Source organism: Pelophylax lessonae, assembly GCF_965119305.1.
Source record: "Pelophylax lessonae genome assembly, chromosome: 7".
Lineage (NCBI taxonomy): Eukaryota > Metazoa > Chordata > Amphibia > Anura > Ranidae > Pelophylax > Pelophylax lessonae.
In genome coordinates, this window is record NC_138774.1 from 54,130,733 (window position 1) to 54,145,803 (window position 15,071).

The following is a 15,071-nucleotide window of genomic DNA, read 5'->3' on the forward strand; positions in this document are numbered from 1 at the left end:
GATTTTGTTCGGCCGAAAAGTCGGAAGCATCATACTAACAAGCCTACAATCGGCAGATCGGACGTTGGCCAACAATCTGTGCGTGTGTACGGGGCTTAAGTAAACTCGAAACCCCAGTATAAAGTGACCATGTAGCACCCAATGAGTGAGGAAAAGAGAAAAAGTATAGAAGACCGAAGAAGAGAGAGAACTCGTGTGACAGTTGATCTGCATATTAAAAATAATAAAATCAAATAACTAAAATATGTTCTTCACAGAAGACATTGTGAGTTGCCCGTCCCTCAAACACAATAGCAACCCAAACCTCTATAATACATTACGGTATTAAAATTAGTGAAATAAAAAAAATATATATATAAAAAAGGAAGCAATATGCACCAGTGGATCAGTTAAGACAAGTCAGATAAAGATAAATCTCTATTACTGCATGGCTTCCGTAAACACTGAACACCTCTAGTTACTGGTTTGTAGGCACCATTCCTGCATTAAATGCAAGAAAACCAGTAAAAAAGGACAGCATACAGTCTTGTGCAAATATGCATAGTCTTAGAGTCCTTCCAGCTCAGAAATATTATACTGGCCCATTTTAGAACAAAAATTAGGTCTTGCTTTAGAAAAAGAGGTCAGGACCCAACAAGGATTTCTATGATGTTATCAAGGTCACTGGATTCCCGCATGCTTTGGCCAGAACTGTAGGAAGGGGAGCTACAAGAGGAAGACAACCAAAGTTCTTCTGATCCAGACAAACGGGCACTTAGAGAAGGGCCTACAGATTGAGATTCTCTCTCGAACACAGAAGTGTCAATGTCTGAAAAGGGGTCATCAAGGGAGACATCATTAAGATAGCTGGAATTCATAATCTCAAAACTGCCAAAGACTGGCTCCGAAGGCTTGAGCACATCACTCGGAACAGTTAATACGCAATTATCTCGTTGAACTTCAGACTCCCTCTGTTCAGGGTTGGCAGTGTCCATGTCTACTGGTGCTTCACCATTAGAGGGTGAGGAGGCTTCAACTGGCACAGAAGTGTCCATTACAACAGGAAGCTCGGGTAGGGCATCTGGAGCAGATGCAGGCAGGTTTTCAGAATAAACTGCAGCAAACACCAACTCCCTTATTAATTCTATTTCTCGACTGTCTCCCAAGGAGCTAGAATTGGTATTAAACATCTCGTCCTTCCGAGCTTCAATGCAGGTACTTGAGGTTTGGCTTGTTGGGAAGGAGACTCGTAAACCTACTTGGTTGAAAGACTCTGCTTTGACTTCAGGATCATGCATGACAAAGGGTCGTTGGAAGCTCTGCGGACAACTTTCATCTAATACACTTTCTAACTCTTTCAAAATGGAGGTAATGGCAGCAGATACAGAGAATTCATCTTCCATGGAAGGTAGAAGGACATTTTCCAGATCTGGAGGGAGAAGGGAGCTTATGACATTCCCTATTGACGGATCACATGTGCCAGGGATTCCACTCTCCATGACAGGAGGAGGGCATGGACTTTCATGGCGAAAATCATCCTGGATGACTCTCAGGGTGTTGGCGATGAGAACATAGCGCCGCAAGCTAGGCTCCACCATCATACGTCCCTTGTTGAACTTCTCCAGTGACATGTTGAGTAAGGACTGACGGAAGAAGCAGTAACTGTCTGTCTGAATAGACAAATGTCCATCCAGCACAGACTCTTCCCATTCAGGATACTTCCTTTTGATGCCCCTGGTAGGCATTGTCACCTATAACAAAACAGATAAAGAAAAAAAAAAAAAAAAAATTATAAAATGTGTTTTGGAAGAACGGCTATTTAACAGCAGCAAATGTGGACCTATCGCCCACTACAACCAATCAGATTTTATAGATAAATATATTTTAAAAGAATATAAGTTATGCATTGAAATGTCTGAAGGATGATTACTTTGAGCCCTTCCAACGCTCTAGTTTTGGCTGAAGATCTAGTTTAAAAGGATAAGGCCACTTTAAAAAAAAAAAAAAAAAAAAAAAAGAAAAAATGCACAATTTTTTGAAGTAAAAAAAAAAAAAAATTTTTTTTTTTTTTATTTTTTTTAAGGAGCCTGCAGAGCTTTACATTAGCTATCAACAGATAGAGAGTACATTGCCAGGCTTCTGCAGACTCTTAAGTGGGGTACACACTAGTAGAAAATCTTCTGAAAATTCCTGCCCGATGTGAAATCGTCCGATTTTCGCCTAGTGTGTACACAACTTTCAGCAGCCGATGCCGACATTTTCAATGAAAAAAAAAACAGAGGGACAAACGCCAAAATTTTTTTAGTCCGTCCCCAGACGACCAATTTTCATTTAATGTGTTTGCAGTACGTCCGTGAAAAATCAGATACGAAAGACTGCGCATGATCTGAAGTTGCTGACATCCCGGAAGTCTAGGAACAAATGTCCCAAAAAAAAAGAAAAAAAAAAAAAAAAAAATCGGACGAGAAATTTCGTCAACATTTATGCACTGTCGACTAAAAACGGCAATGAAAGCTGAGAAGACAGAAAAATCGGAGGATATTTCGTCCGATTTTCATCAAGTGTTTACGGCCCTTTAGCATAGTTGCCTGCTCATACCTCCGACAGACAGGCAGTTACTTGACAGCACGAAGATCAATGAACTATGAGCGCGATCACCAGCGCCAGCAATTTTATTAAAGGATGATTATTCTACATCTTGGTGTGTGCATTCCTGTTGCGGCTACAATTGAAATTTCACCATGTACAGATACTCACGCAAGTCAAAATATATGTTAAAAAATACAAGATGTGCAAGTTGTACTTTTGAAAAATGGAAAAAAAAATTATAATATATAATTTTTATTTTTTATTTATTTTTACACACGGCACATTATTTTTTATTTATTTAGTTTTACACACAGCTCATTTTATAGTTTATTTTTTTTCTAAAACAAAAAAAAAAAAATAAATAAATAAAAAAAAATGTATGTATATTTGAAACAAATATATTTTTTTGAAACAAAATTAAAAATAAAAGAATTTGTAGAAAAATAGTTAGGAAGTGTAACACTTGGATTATTTAGCAATGATTTTGCAAAGTGTACATTTGCAGCTAATAGGAAGTGTAGTTTGTCAGAGCTGGAAAGAGATCCTATTACAAGAGAAGGCTCATCCCTAATCCTCCCCCACCCCAGCATGAGAGCCCACCCTCCCCCCTCCTCTGGAGCTGGCCCGTCCCCTCCTCTGCTGGGATTGTGGAAAACAAGCACAAAACAGCCGTGCTACCATTTTGGAAAACAACCAATATAATCTGAGTGATGGCGATACAGCCACATCCAACTCCGAGTCCTAGGAGAAATCCCAACCAATTCACCGATTTCTTATAACTACACCATCTAATACTACAACTCCCACCCCCTCCACCACCTACACCGAGATCAGCACTCACTGCTTCCAATACACTCTGCAAACAAGTTCTCAACACACTTCACATCCAGAGAAATGTATACAAACTACAATAAGAGACATCGAAAAGAAAAGGAAACCAATCTGTTTATAACTACAGTATATAATTACAACACCAGGGCTTTGGTGAGGATGGGGGCGGATCCTAAACAACAACTACATGGATGATGTGCACAGGTGACTCCCAGGGTGCCGGAGGAGGCTTCTCAAATGACACAAAATTAAATGACCCGGAAGTGTGTAACACAACATGAATAATATATAATCTCCCCATCACTCTCCGATCAAAAATATACACACACATTATGGTACACAATATGCACACAAACTAAATAAAATGTGTGCACCAAGATCAACAATTACACTACAGTGATAAAAAAAAAAAAAAAAAAAAAAAAAAAAAAAAAAAAAAAAAAAACTTACTGCGAATACAGAAAAAGGAAAAAAAGTAAAAAAAACACAGTGCATAAAAAAAATAACCTATTACTAATATAGCAAGAAAAAAAAAAAAAAAAAATTATATATATATATATAAAAAACACTAATTTATATATAAAAAAAACCAAACACTAATTATATATATATATATATATTATATATATAACACAAATTTATATATATTAAAAAAAAAACAAACAAACACTAATTTATATAATATATATATATATATATATATATATATATATATATATATATATATATATATATACACACATACATACATACACACATACACAGTACAAGAACTACAACTTTTTATTTCTAATACATAGTAAGAAAAAAAAAAAAATCTATAGAGCTATCTGAGAACAGTACATAAATACAACCCCCCCCCCCAAAAAAAATTATTATATATATATATATATATATTTATTATCTCCCCATCCATACACACAAACTTTTTTTCTCTTTCAGTAAGGCCTCTTGCACACAATACTCCTGTTTGAGCATCTCCTTTTTCAGCCGCAATTTTTGTCTTATTGAAAAGCGCGCATTTGCGAGTAATTTCACGCATATACGTTCGCGCAAATTCACGTAAATTCGTGCCTCTGAATATGCAAAAAAAATTTTCAGATCAACAGTATTATATTGTGTGCGTTCATTTGATCGCATTTGCGTGCATTAGGTGTAAATTACTGTCCAAAAAAATGCAGATTTTTCTATTCTGTTCTTACTGAAGAATACGCGGCGCTCATTTACGTGCCTGTGTGCATAGGCACATTAGAATGAATGGGCTCTATTTTAGCTCATAAAAAAAAAGAAAAAAGCTGTACTGAGCATTTTTAAGCTGCAGTGTGCAAGGGGCCTAATAGTAATGAACGTTTGTGGGTTTTTTTTTTCCGTTTTTGTATTTACGTACTGTTCTCAGGTGGCTCTATCTATATAATTTAAAAAATAAATAAAATAATGATGATTAAAACAACACAATTGATATATATTTTTTCTAAAATTATATATAGATAGCTTTATCTGAGAACAGTACATAAATACAGAAAAACAAAATCAGTTTAAAAAAAAAAAAAAAAAGATATATATATATATATATATATATATATATATATATATATATATATATATATATATATATATATTTTTTTTTTTTTTTTTTTAATGCCTTGTGGGCAGATTTGTTTTCTATACCTCTGTAGTGTAGTTTGAGTTGGCGCAGTCTCTTTGCAGCAGGCATTTTATGTAGAGTCTCAACTCTCTGCACTGCATAAATATACAGTATGTACAGACCTTAGAGTATACTTAAAAAGTATAAAAAAAACTACAATTAAGTTTTTTATATATTATGCTGATAATAATGGAAGCATTTTAATGTTCTTGTATGGAGATCCTGTGATCAGAGCTCTCCCCCATTTCCCTTTACCTCTATGGTAGATCCTCCATTACATAGCACAGCACAGGTGAGTTATATACAATGGAGGGGGGTAAGAGTGGAGCAACTAATCATGGCAACCAATCAGCTTCCAGCTTTCATTTTTCAGAGCTTCTCTGAACAAGCTGAAAATGGAAGCTGATTGGTTACTTTGCACAGCTGATGCAGATTGTGTCTCCTGCGGTTTTAGTAATATTGTATGTCACTGATTTTACAGTAAGGTGAAGGATTGGATGTAATGCAGACATTGCACCGACCTATAAGGATGATCTCCCTGCACCTCCTCTATGTTGCCCGGGTGTCGGTATCGATCTCCTGCACGGTGTTCCCCGGGAGAGAGCTCCGCTCCTCCGGTGCGCCCATCACCGCCCGGTCCCCCCCACCCCATGCCATGCCCGGTATATACTCACCACTATATCGATCAGCAGACGTCCGGTACAGCCTCTCCTTCTCACCGATCTCATTGATATAATCGCTTCCCGCCGCTGAATTCAAGTTTAGTATCACTCGGCGGAGCGATAGCTCCTCCCCCTCTCTGGCGCGAAGCACGACGGTAATTGTAGTGCAAATAGCTAGCCAGCCAATAGGCGAACCAAGCCGGGCAGACTACAATCCCACAATGCAGCGGGCGGCGCCGCCCACTCACGCATGCGCACACACCCAGCTCAGGCTACGGCTCGATGAAAGGCTGTGTCGCTGGGGCTTTAATTTAAAGGGGCCGCGCTGGTGAAAGTTGGGGTGCACCGTGCAAAGTGAACAGCGGTGCAGCGGGGAACGGCTGGCTGGGTTATAACGCAGAGAATGAGGTTCTGTAGTGCAATTGCAGCCATTGCCTTGGAGTTTAATGACAATCATGGTTGTAGATGGCGGTGGCTGCAGAGCTAGCAATCACCCGCGGGTCACGGCTTTACTTGTCAGCCAGTTGGGGTCCCCTATCCGATCCCCCCCAGGACTCACCTTGATGTGCCGCCTATGGCGGGGTGCACACGGTCACAGGCTGCGGTGTCCTCCTCCCCCCGGACTCCTCATACTGGAACCGTACAGTTCAGTCCTATCCCCCCCTCCTCTCCTCCGCACTCACAAACATGCCCAGCCCCGCTCATACTGCTCCGCGCTCATTGGACGCCCTGTCCCAGCTGCTCAACGCTCATTGGACGCCCCGGCAACCTGGCTCACAGATTCCGCAAGCGGATTGGTGAAGATGGCTAAGTCCCTCCCCCCATGCCTCTGCTGCTCCTCTCCCCCTTACTACTGCACGGAGGAAAACGTGGAGGGGGAGGGGAGAGGAGCCTTCACCTGATTAGAGGGAGCAGCTGGGGACAGGAATGGCGGAGGACGTGTCCTAGGGGACACCCAGCTCAGGGGAGGGGGTCACAGCCTTCTCCCAGCATGCATAACCGGGGCCATAGCTGACCTACTTCTAAAAATGCCTCCACCTGTCCTAAAACCCCCTCCCCCTTGGGGCTCACTCACTATTTGCCCCTTCCTGTGTGTTGTGATGCTCATGCGTTAACATTTCAGGTGTTTCCAGTTTACTTTAGGGCTCATTCACATTGGCTTTGGCCTTTACCACTTCAGCTCCGGAATATTTACCCCCCCCCCCCCCAAATTCATGACCAGGCAATTTCTTGCGAATTGGCACTGTGTTACTTTAACTGACACTTGCGCAAATGTGCGACGATGTACCCAAATAAAATGTATGCCCTTTTTTCCCACAAACAGAGCTTCCTTTGGTGGTATTTGATCACCTCTGCGGTTGTTATTTTTTGCGCTATAAACGAAAAACGGCGTTACTTTAACTGAAAATTGCGCAGTCGGTGACGCTGTACCCTAATAAAATTGATGTCCATTTTTCCTCAAAATAGAGCTTCCTTTTGGTGGTATTTGATCACCTGCATTTTTTATTTTTTGCACTATAGACGAAAAACAGCGTTACTTTAACCACTTAAGCCCCGGAAGATTTTACCCCCTTCCTGACCAGGGCCTATTTTGCGATTCTGCACTGCGTGACTTTAACGGACAATTGCGCGGTCGTGCGACGCTGTACCCAAATGAATTTGACGTCCTTTTTTTCCCCACAAACAGAGCTTTCTTTTGGTGGTATTTGATTACCTGTGCGATTTTTTGATCATGCGCTATAAACAAAAAAAGAGCGACAATTTTGCAAGAATAACAATATTTTTAACATTTTTTTATGATGTAAAAATCAAAATTTTCTAACATTTTAGGCCAATTTGTTCTCTGCTACATATGTTTTGTAAAAAAAAATCGCAAAAAGCGTATTTTGATTGTTTTGCGCAAAAGTTATTGCGTTTACTAACTAAGGGAAAGATGTGTCATTTTTGTTGTTTTTTGTTTTTAACGCGTAATGGCGGCGATCTGCGATTTTTTTTTTTTGCTGGATTGCGGCGGACAGATTGGACCCTTGACTGATATTTTTGACACTTTTGGAGGTACCAGTGACATTACTACAGTAATCAGTACTATATATATGCACTGTTACTGTAAAAATGACACTGGCAGTGAAGGGGTTAACTTTTTTGAGAAGGAGGGGTTAAGTGTGTCCCTAGGGGCGTGCTTCTAACTGTGATTGGATGTGGCTTTTCATGTAACAGCAGAGATCTACGGTCCTACATAGCAGGATCGTATGATCTCTGCAGTTACACCAGGGAGAATGACATGTGGCTTTGTTTACATTAGCCGCCTGCCTTTCTTCCGGTGTAACTGACGATCGCGAGTGAGCGGCTGACATCGGGTCTGCCGCTCACACGAACGGGGGGTCCGTGAGCGAGCGGGAGCCCGCCTCCGGCGGCGCGCGCTCGCTCCCTAGAGCCTCACAGGCTAGAGACGTAGTACTACGTCTTTTTGCCTGTGAGGGGCTGACTGCCGACGTAGATAGACGTTAGGCAGTCTGCAAGTGGTTAACTGACAATTGCGACCCAAATAAAACATATGCCCTTTTTTTACCCAAAATAGAGCTTCCTTTTGGTGGTATTTGATCACCTCTGTGGTTGTTATTTGCTCTATAAACGAAAAACTGCATTACTTTAACTGACAATTGCGCAGTCGGCTGCGGAACCCAAAAAAAATTGATGTCCAGTTTTCCCCAAAATCAAGCTTTCTTTTGGTGGTATTTGATCACCTCTGCGGTTTTTATTTTTTGCGCTATAAACGAAAAAAATCAACAAGTTTGAAAAAAAACCAACAATATTTTTTACTTTGTACTATAAAGCATATCCAATAAAAAACGGAAAAATCTAATTTCTTTATCAGCTCAGACCAATATGTATTCTACATATTTTTGGTTAAACAAAATCCCAATGAGCGTATAATGATTGGTTTGTGCAAAAGTTATAGCGTCTACAAACTGGGATATTATTATTTATTTAAAATACATTTTTTACTAGTAATGGCGGCGATTAGCGACTTATAGCGGGACTGCGACATTGCAGTGGACATTCCGATACTCCAAAACAAATATGCAGTGCTTAGCACCTTGCTCCTGCGCTCAGAAACAGGGTTCCCAGACCACTCCTTCCCCAGAACTCTTACTTGGCATCTCCAATGGCTAAGGCCTTGCTGCCCTCTAAAACCGGGGTGGTCAACAAAGTACTGCAAACAAAAAACAAAGAAAGGGCGCACCGGCCTAGTGCATTTTCCTCAGTAAGGCTTTATTAGTACAAAATAAAAGTGGCTACTCACAAACAGAAGTAGTAAACCAGCATATCAAACTACAGAGCTCTGAGGAAGAGACGAAGCCTCGAAACGCGTCAACCATCATTCTATCAAAGACAGTGGACATTGCAACAATGGACTCCGATGTTTGAATTTGATATGCTGGTTTGCAACTTCTGTTTGTGAGTAGCCACTTTTATTTTGTACTAATAAAGCCTTAAGCCTCGTACACACGTACCGACCAATCGGCCGTCTTTTGTCTGGTGCTGTCTTGTCGGTTGAAAAGTGCTAAAGACTGCACACAAATTTTGTCGGCCAACAACAGCCGACTGCAGAAGTGATGCCATGTGATGGTTAACTTTCCCTGTGTTTTTTCTTCTCTGAGCATGCCCAGTCTTGCTCATCTGCTGTTAGTCGGCCGAATTCTGTACGGACTGGCGAACAATCGGCCGTTCTGGTGACGGCCAACAAAAATTTTAAAGGCTGCACACCGATTCTGTTCGGCCGAAAAGTCGCAGTCGGTTGTCGGAAGCATCATACTAACAAGCCGACAATCGGCCGATCGTTCGGCGGTCGAATATTTACGGCCGACAATCGCTACGTGTGTACTGGGCCTTTACTGAGAATAATACGCTAGGCCGGTGTGCCCTTTCTTTGTTTGCAAGACATTTCCCGAAACTAACTGACACTTTTTACTCTTTTTGGGGACCAGTGACACGAATACAGTGATCAGTGCTAAAAATATGCACTGTCACTGTACTAATGACACTGACAGGAAAGGGGTTAAAGGAATAAAGACACTTTTTTTTTCTTTTTAAATAATAAACATGTTATACTCAGGGCCGGTTTTAGACAAAGTGTGGCCCTGGGCAAACCTAAAAGTGGGGCCCCAAATTTTTTTATATTCTACCAAAAATATAGGCGCATTTAATCAATTTAGCCAAATAAAACCTACAACTACATGAAAATATGCTTTAATTAAATAACATTAAATAGAATAAATAAAATATAACAAAATCAATGCACCAGGGCAGGGCATGCTGGGCATTGTAGTTAGTAACTGCAAGTCCCAGCATGCCCTGATACAGCCTATGGCTCTGCAGCTGCCCCAAAACACAACCTGCAGCATGTTGCACTATATAGTATAATATAATACTATAAAGTGCAACATGCTGCATGTTGTGTTTTGGGGCAGCTGCAGAGCCATAGGCTGTATCAGGGCATGCTGGGAGTTGCAGTTAGTGACTGCAATGCCCAGCATGCCTGGCCCCTGATACATCCTATGCAGCTGCTGCTGCACTATATATTATTTTCTAGCCACCCACCCCCCTTACCCTTTTTTTTTTATGCGGTGCAGACTTGTGGCAGCGGCTCCACTAACTTAAATTGCCTGGCTCCTCTCCGGTGGGGCTGGCGACGTCACTGACGTCAGTCTCTGCTGCCTGGCAACAGACGTGATGGCGCACACGTGACGTCAGTTACCAGCAGCCCCCGCGCTGGAGCCTGTGACTGGGGGACGGACGTTCCCAGAGGCAGAGGGAAGGGGGAGCCCGGAGCGGAGGAGAAGGTCAGAGGTGAGGGGAAGGTGGGAGGGGATTTGGGCCCGGCCACAGGCAGCACAGCGCTGCGCAGCGCATTGTATCCGCCCGCCGGCACATAGCGGAGCGGAGGCAGCGTGACACTGACAGGGGGCGGCTGGGGGCCCTTTGGAAGATGAAGCCGGCTCCTGACAGTGACGGGGCCCCTTTGTAAAATGGAGCCCGCTGCTGACAGTGACATGGGCACTGGCATGCGCAGCCTATGGCATTAGGGTGTGCACCTCAAACCAAAAGCTCAAACACATGTGCGCGTGTGTTTGTGTATATATATATATATACACACACACACACACACACACACATACAAATACACACACACTTTTATAAATAAATGTAAACTAAAATATAATCTATGGGGACCCTGCTCTAAAGGGGGATCTATGGCATAGATCCCCTTTAGAGCAGGGTCCCCATAGATCCCCCTTTAGAGCAGGCCAGGGCAGGTCCCCCATATAGATCCCCTCTTACAGCAGGCCAGAGTGAGGTCCCCCCCATAAAGATCCCCCCTTACAGCAGGCCAGGGCGAGGTTCCCCATATAGATCCCCCCTTACAGCAGGCAGGGTGAGGTGAGGTCCCCAAAATAGATCCCCCTTACAGCAGACAGGGTGAGGTGAGGTCCCCCATATAGATCCCCCTTACAGCAGGCAGGGTGAGGTGAGGTTCCCCATATAGATTCCCCCTTACAGCAGGCAGGGTGAGGTGAGGTCCCCCATATAGATCCCCCTTACAGCAGGCAGGGTGAGGTGAGGTTCCCCATATAGATTCCCCCTTACAGCAGGCAGGGTGAGGTGAGGTCCCCCCATATAGATCCCCCTTACAGAAGGCAGGGTGAGGTTCCCCATATAGATCCCCCTACAGCAGGCCAGGGTGAGGTGAGGTCCCCCATATAGTCCCCCTTACAGCAGGCCAGGGGGAGGTGAGGTCCCCCATATAGATCCCCCTTACAGCAGGCCAGTGTGAGGTCCCCCATATAGTCCCCCTTACAGCAGGCCAGGGTGAGGTCCCCATATAGATCCCCCTACAGCAGGCCAGGGTGAGGTGAGGTCCCCCATATAGATTCTCCCCCCTCCCCTTACAGCAGGCCAGGCAAGGGCAGGTTCCCTCTTACCTTTTTTTCACCTGTCCTCAGGCAAGATTTTCCTGCAGCACCACAGACCATCTGTCACCACACTTCAGGGCTTGAAGTTCAGGCTCTCTGGCCTCTCCCCCTCCTTTGCTGAACTGCTGTTGCTGTCTGTCCTGTCCTCCTCGCCGCACCGCAGGCTTCTTCTGCTGGTTCTCTCCCGCGCTGCACAGCAAAGTCCCTCCTCCCCACCGCACATACCGCACATAACGCACATAATGCACATACCGCACGCCTGTCTCCACCTCCACCACAGTGGGCGGCGCCGGCCGGTCTGAAGGCTGTAGCTGAGCATCCGAGCCGCCAAGCTGAGGCCAGCCGCAGCTAGTGAGCCAGCGGAAGAGCCGCAGAAGAGACTCAGCGGCGGTCCGGCAGCCATGGCGGAACGTGCAAGGAGGCTGAGGGTGATTGCCCACGCCTATGGACACGGGGCCCGGGGCATTTGCCCAGGTTGCCCCCCCCCCCCCCTAACGCCGGCCCTGGTTATACTTACCCCTTCTGTGCAGTTGGTTTTGCACAGAGCAGCCCCAATCCTCCTTTTTTTGTGTCCCTCTTCTGTGCTCCTGGCCCCTCCCTCCTGTTGAGTGCCCCCACAGCAAGCAGCTTGCTATGGGGGCACCCGAGCCGGGTCACAGTTCCCTGTGTCCATTCAGACATATAGCCTCAACATGGCCCCGTCCCTTCCCTTTCCTGATTGTCTGACTGACTTTGACAGCAACGTAAGCCAATCGTGCCACACTGCTGTCTCAGCCAATGAGGAGGGAAGTCCCGGGCAGCTGAGAACAACATCTCTGGATAAAGATGGGCACAGGTAAGTATTAAGGGGGCTGCTGCACACAAAGGTTTTTTTATCTTAATGCATAAAGAAAAAAAAAAAAAAACCTTCTGCCTTTACAATCCTTTTAACATCAGGGGCGATCAAAGGGTTAACTGTGTGCCTAGCCAGTGTTTTACTAGACTGTAGGAGGGGCTTTTACTAGGATAATGCATGGATCCTAGTCCCTGCTTTGCAGAGCCACAGGATCCATGCCTTCCCTCCTGTCAGAACGGAGATCTGCCTTGTTTACATAAGCAGATTGTAGTTCTGTCTTTCTGGCTGATGATTAGCGGGTGCCGGCAGACATCGAGTCCACAGCACCTGGTGATCGGCTCCTGATGTGATGTGAGACGCCCGTAGCAAGCATTCGCACCCCCTACCCGGAAATGTCAGATTACATTCTAGGTACATGATCTGGCACACCGGAGCCACCCTCCCGCTGCATATGTAAGCGGGAGGGTGGCGGTTGTAAAGTCTAATGTTTTATTTTAGTAAAATAAAGATGTTATGCTTACCTGTTCTTTGTGCAAGGGTATTGCACAGAGCACCCCTAAACCTCCTCTTCTAAGGTACCCCGACAGCGCTCTCCAATCTTCTCTTTCTCAGTGCACGGGTCTGCTCCTGAGCTGGGCTGTGTGCATCCATAGACACACGCAGCCAAGCCCAGCCACTTGTCCGCCCACCACTCTCTGCTCACTGCACTTGAGCCGATGGCTCCCACTGATCTCAGCAAACTCTGAGGGTAGAGAGAAGATCTGCAGACAGGCACAGCTCTGGTTAAATACAAGACAGGAACAGCTACTGAAAGTTGTTTTTTTTTCCCTTAAAGGGATTGTAAAATCTCTTTTTTTAAAACAAAAATAACAAACATGCCTATACTTAACTGCTCTGTGCAATAGTTTTGCACAGAGCAGCCTCGATCCTCCTCTTCTGGGTTGCCCTGCTGGCGCTCCAGGCCCCTCCTCTTCATCGGGTGCCCCCAAAGAAAGCCGCTTTCTCAGGGGACACTCATGCGGGTTCGCTCCTGAGTCCCACTGCTGCTTCCATTGACACAGACAACATAACTCAGCCCCGCCCCCTGCTCCCGTGTTACTGGATTTGATTGACAGCAGCGAGAGCCAATGGCTCCTGCTGTTTTCAATCTGTCCATTGAGGCGAGAGACAGCAGCGGGAGCCTCTGCACTCATGCACAACGTTGTATTGGATCAGGCTCAGGTAATAAAAAGGGGAGTCTGGGGGGAGCTGCAGCACAGCAGGTTTCTCACCTTAATGCATTCTATGTATTAAGGTGAAAAACATTGAGGCTTTACAACCACTTTAAAATAATCATATGCTGTTGCTTTGTGGCCTGAAATTAAGAAAGACACAATTTTTGTTTTATCCCACTGTACAGTGCCTTGCGAAAGTATTCGGCCCCCTTGAACTTTGCAACTTTTTGCCACATTCCAGGCTTCAAACATAAAGATATAAAACTGTAATTTTTTTGTGACGAATCAACAAGTGGGACACAATCATGAAGTGGAACGAAATTTATTGGATATTTCACACTTTGTTAACAAATAAAAAACTGAAAAATTGGGGGTGCAAAATTATTCAGCCCCTTTACTTTCAGTGCAGCAAACTCTCTCCAGAAGTTCAGTGAGGATCTCTGAATGATCCAATGTTGACCTAAATGACTAATGATGATAAATAGAATCCACCTGTGTGTAATCAAGTCTCTGTATAAATGCACCTGCACTGCGATAGTCTCAGAGGTCCGTTTAAAGCGCAGAGAGCATCATGAAGAACAAGGAACACACCAGGCAGGTCCGAGATACTGTTGTGGAGAAGTTTAAAGCTGGATTTGGATACCAAAAGATTTCCCAAGCTTTAAAGCGGAGTTCCACCCTTTTTTAATAGGTTGGAATACATAGCTGTATGTAATCCCCTTTAAAATGGCTTTTACCAATGGAAACTTTTTTTTTTTTTTTTTGCTAGTAAATACCTTAATTTCGGCTTTATTCCTCCTCTCCTCACTTCCTGGTCCGATCGGCGATGACGTCATTCGGCGATCCGCAGTGTCTGCTGGGATGTATTCTATTCCAGAAATCTCGCAGTAGCTGTATCTGTACTGAGCCGTGCCTGCCCCGCCTCCGCCCCGCCTCCTCTCATTGAGTTGCATTTTAGAATGTATTAAGGCTGTTCTCTGCCCCGCCTCCGCCCCGCCTCCTCTCATTGAGTTGCATTGTATGAATGTATTAAGGCTGTTCTCTGCCCCGCCTCCGCCCCGCCTCCTCTCATTGAGTTGTATTGCAATACAACTCAATGAGAGGAGGCGGGGCGGAGGCGGGGCAGAGAACGGCCTTAATACATTCATACAATGCAACTCAATGAGAGGAGGCGGGGCAGGCACGGCTCAGTACAGATACAGCTACTGCGAGATTTCTGGAATAGAATACATCCCAGCAGACACTGCGGATCGCCGAATGACGTCATCGCCGATTGGACCAGGAAGTGAGGAGAGGAGGAATAAAGCTGAAATTAAGGTATTTACTAGCAAAAAAAAAAAA

The 15,071-nt window shown here is 44.3% G+C and overlaps 1 protein-coding gene across 1 annotated transcript; it reads right to left on the reverse strand.

Moving 5' to 3' along the window:
• Window positions 1–237: 237 nt before the first annotated feature.
• Window positions 238–5,815, reverse strand: LOC309560685 (SERTA domain-containing protein 2-like). Its single transcript, XM_082264308.1, has 2 exons — window positions 5,719–5,815; window positions 238–1,730 (listed from the first exon to the last, which is right to left on the reverse strand). Exons 1-2 carry the CDS (start codon window positions 5,770–5,772, stop codon window positions 624–626), a joined length of 1,161 nt encoding a protein of 386 aa, XP_082120434.1. The 5' UTR covers window positions 5,773–5,815; the 3' UTR covers window positions 238–623.
• Window positions 5,816–15,071: the final 9,256 nt, after the last annotated feature.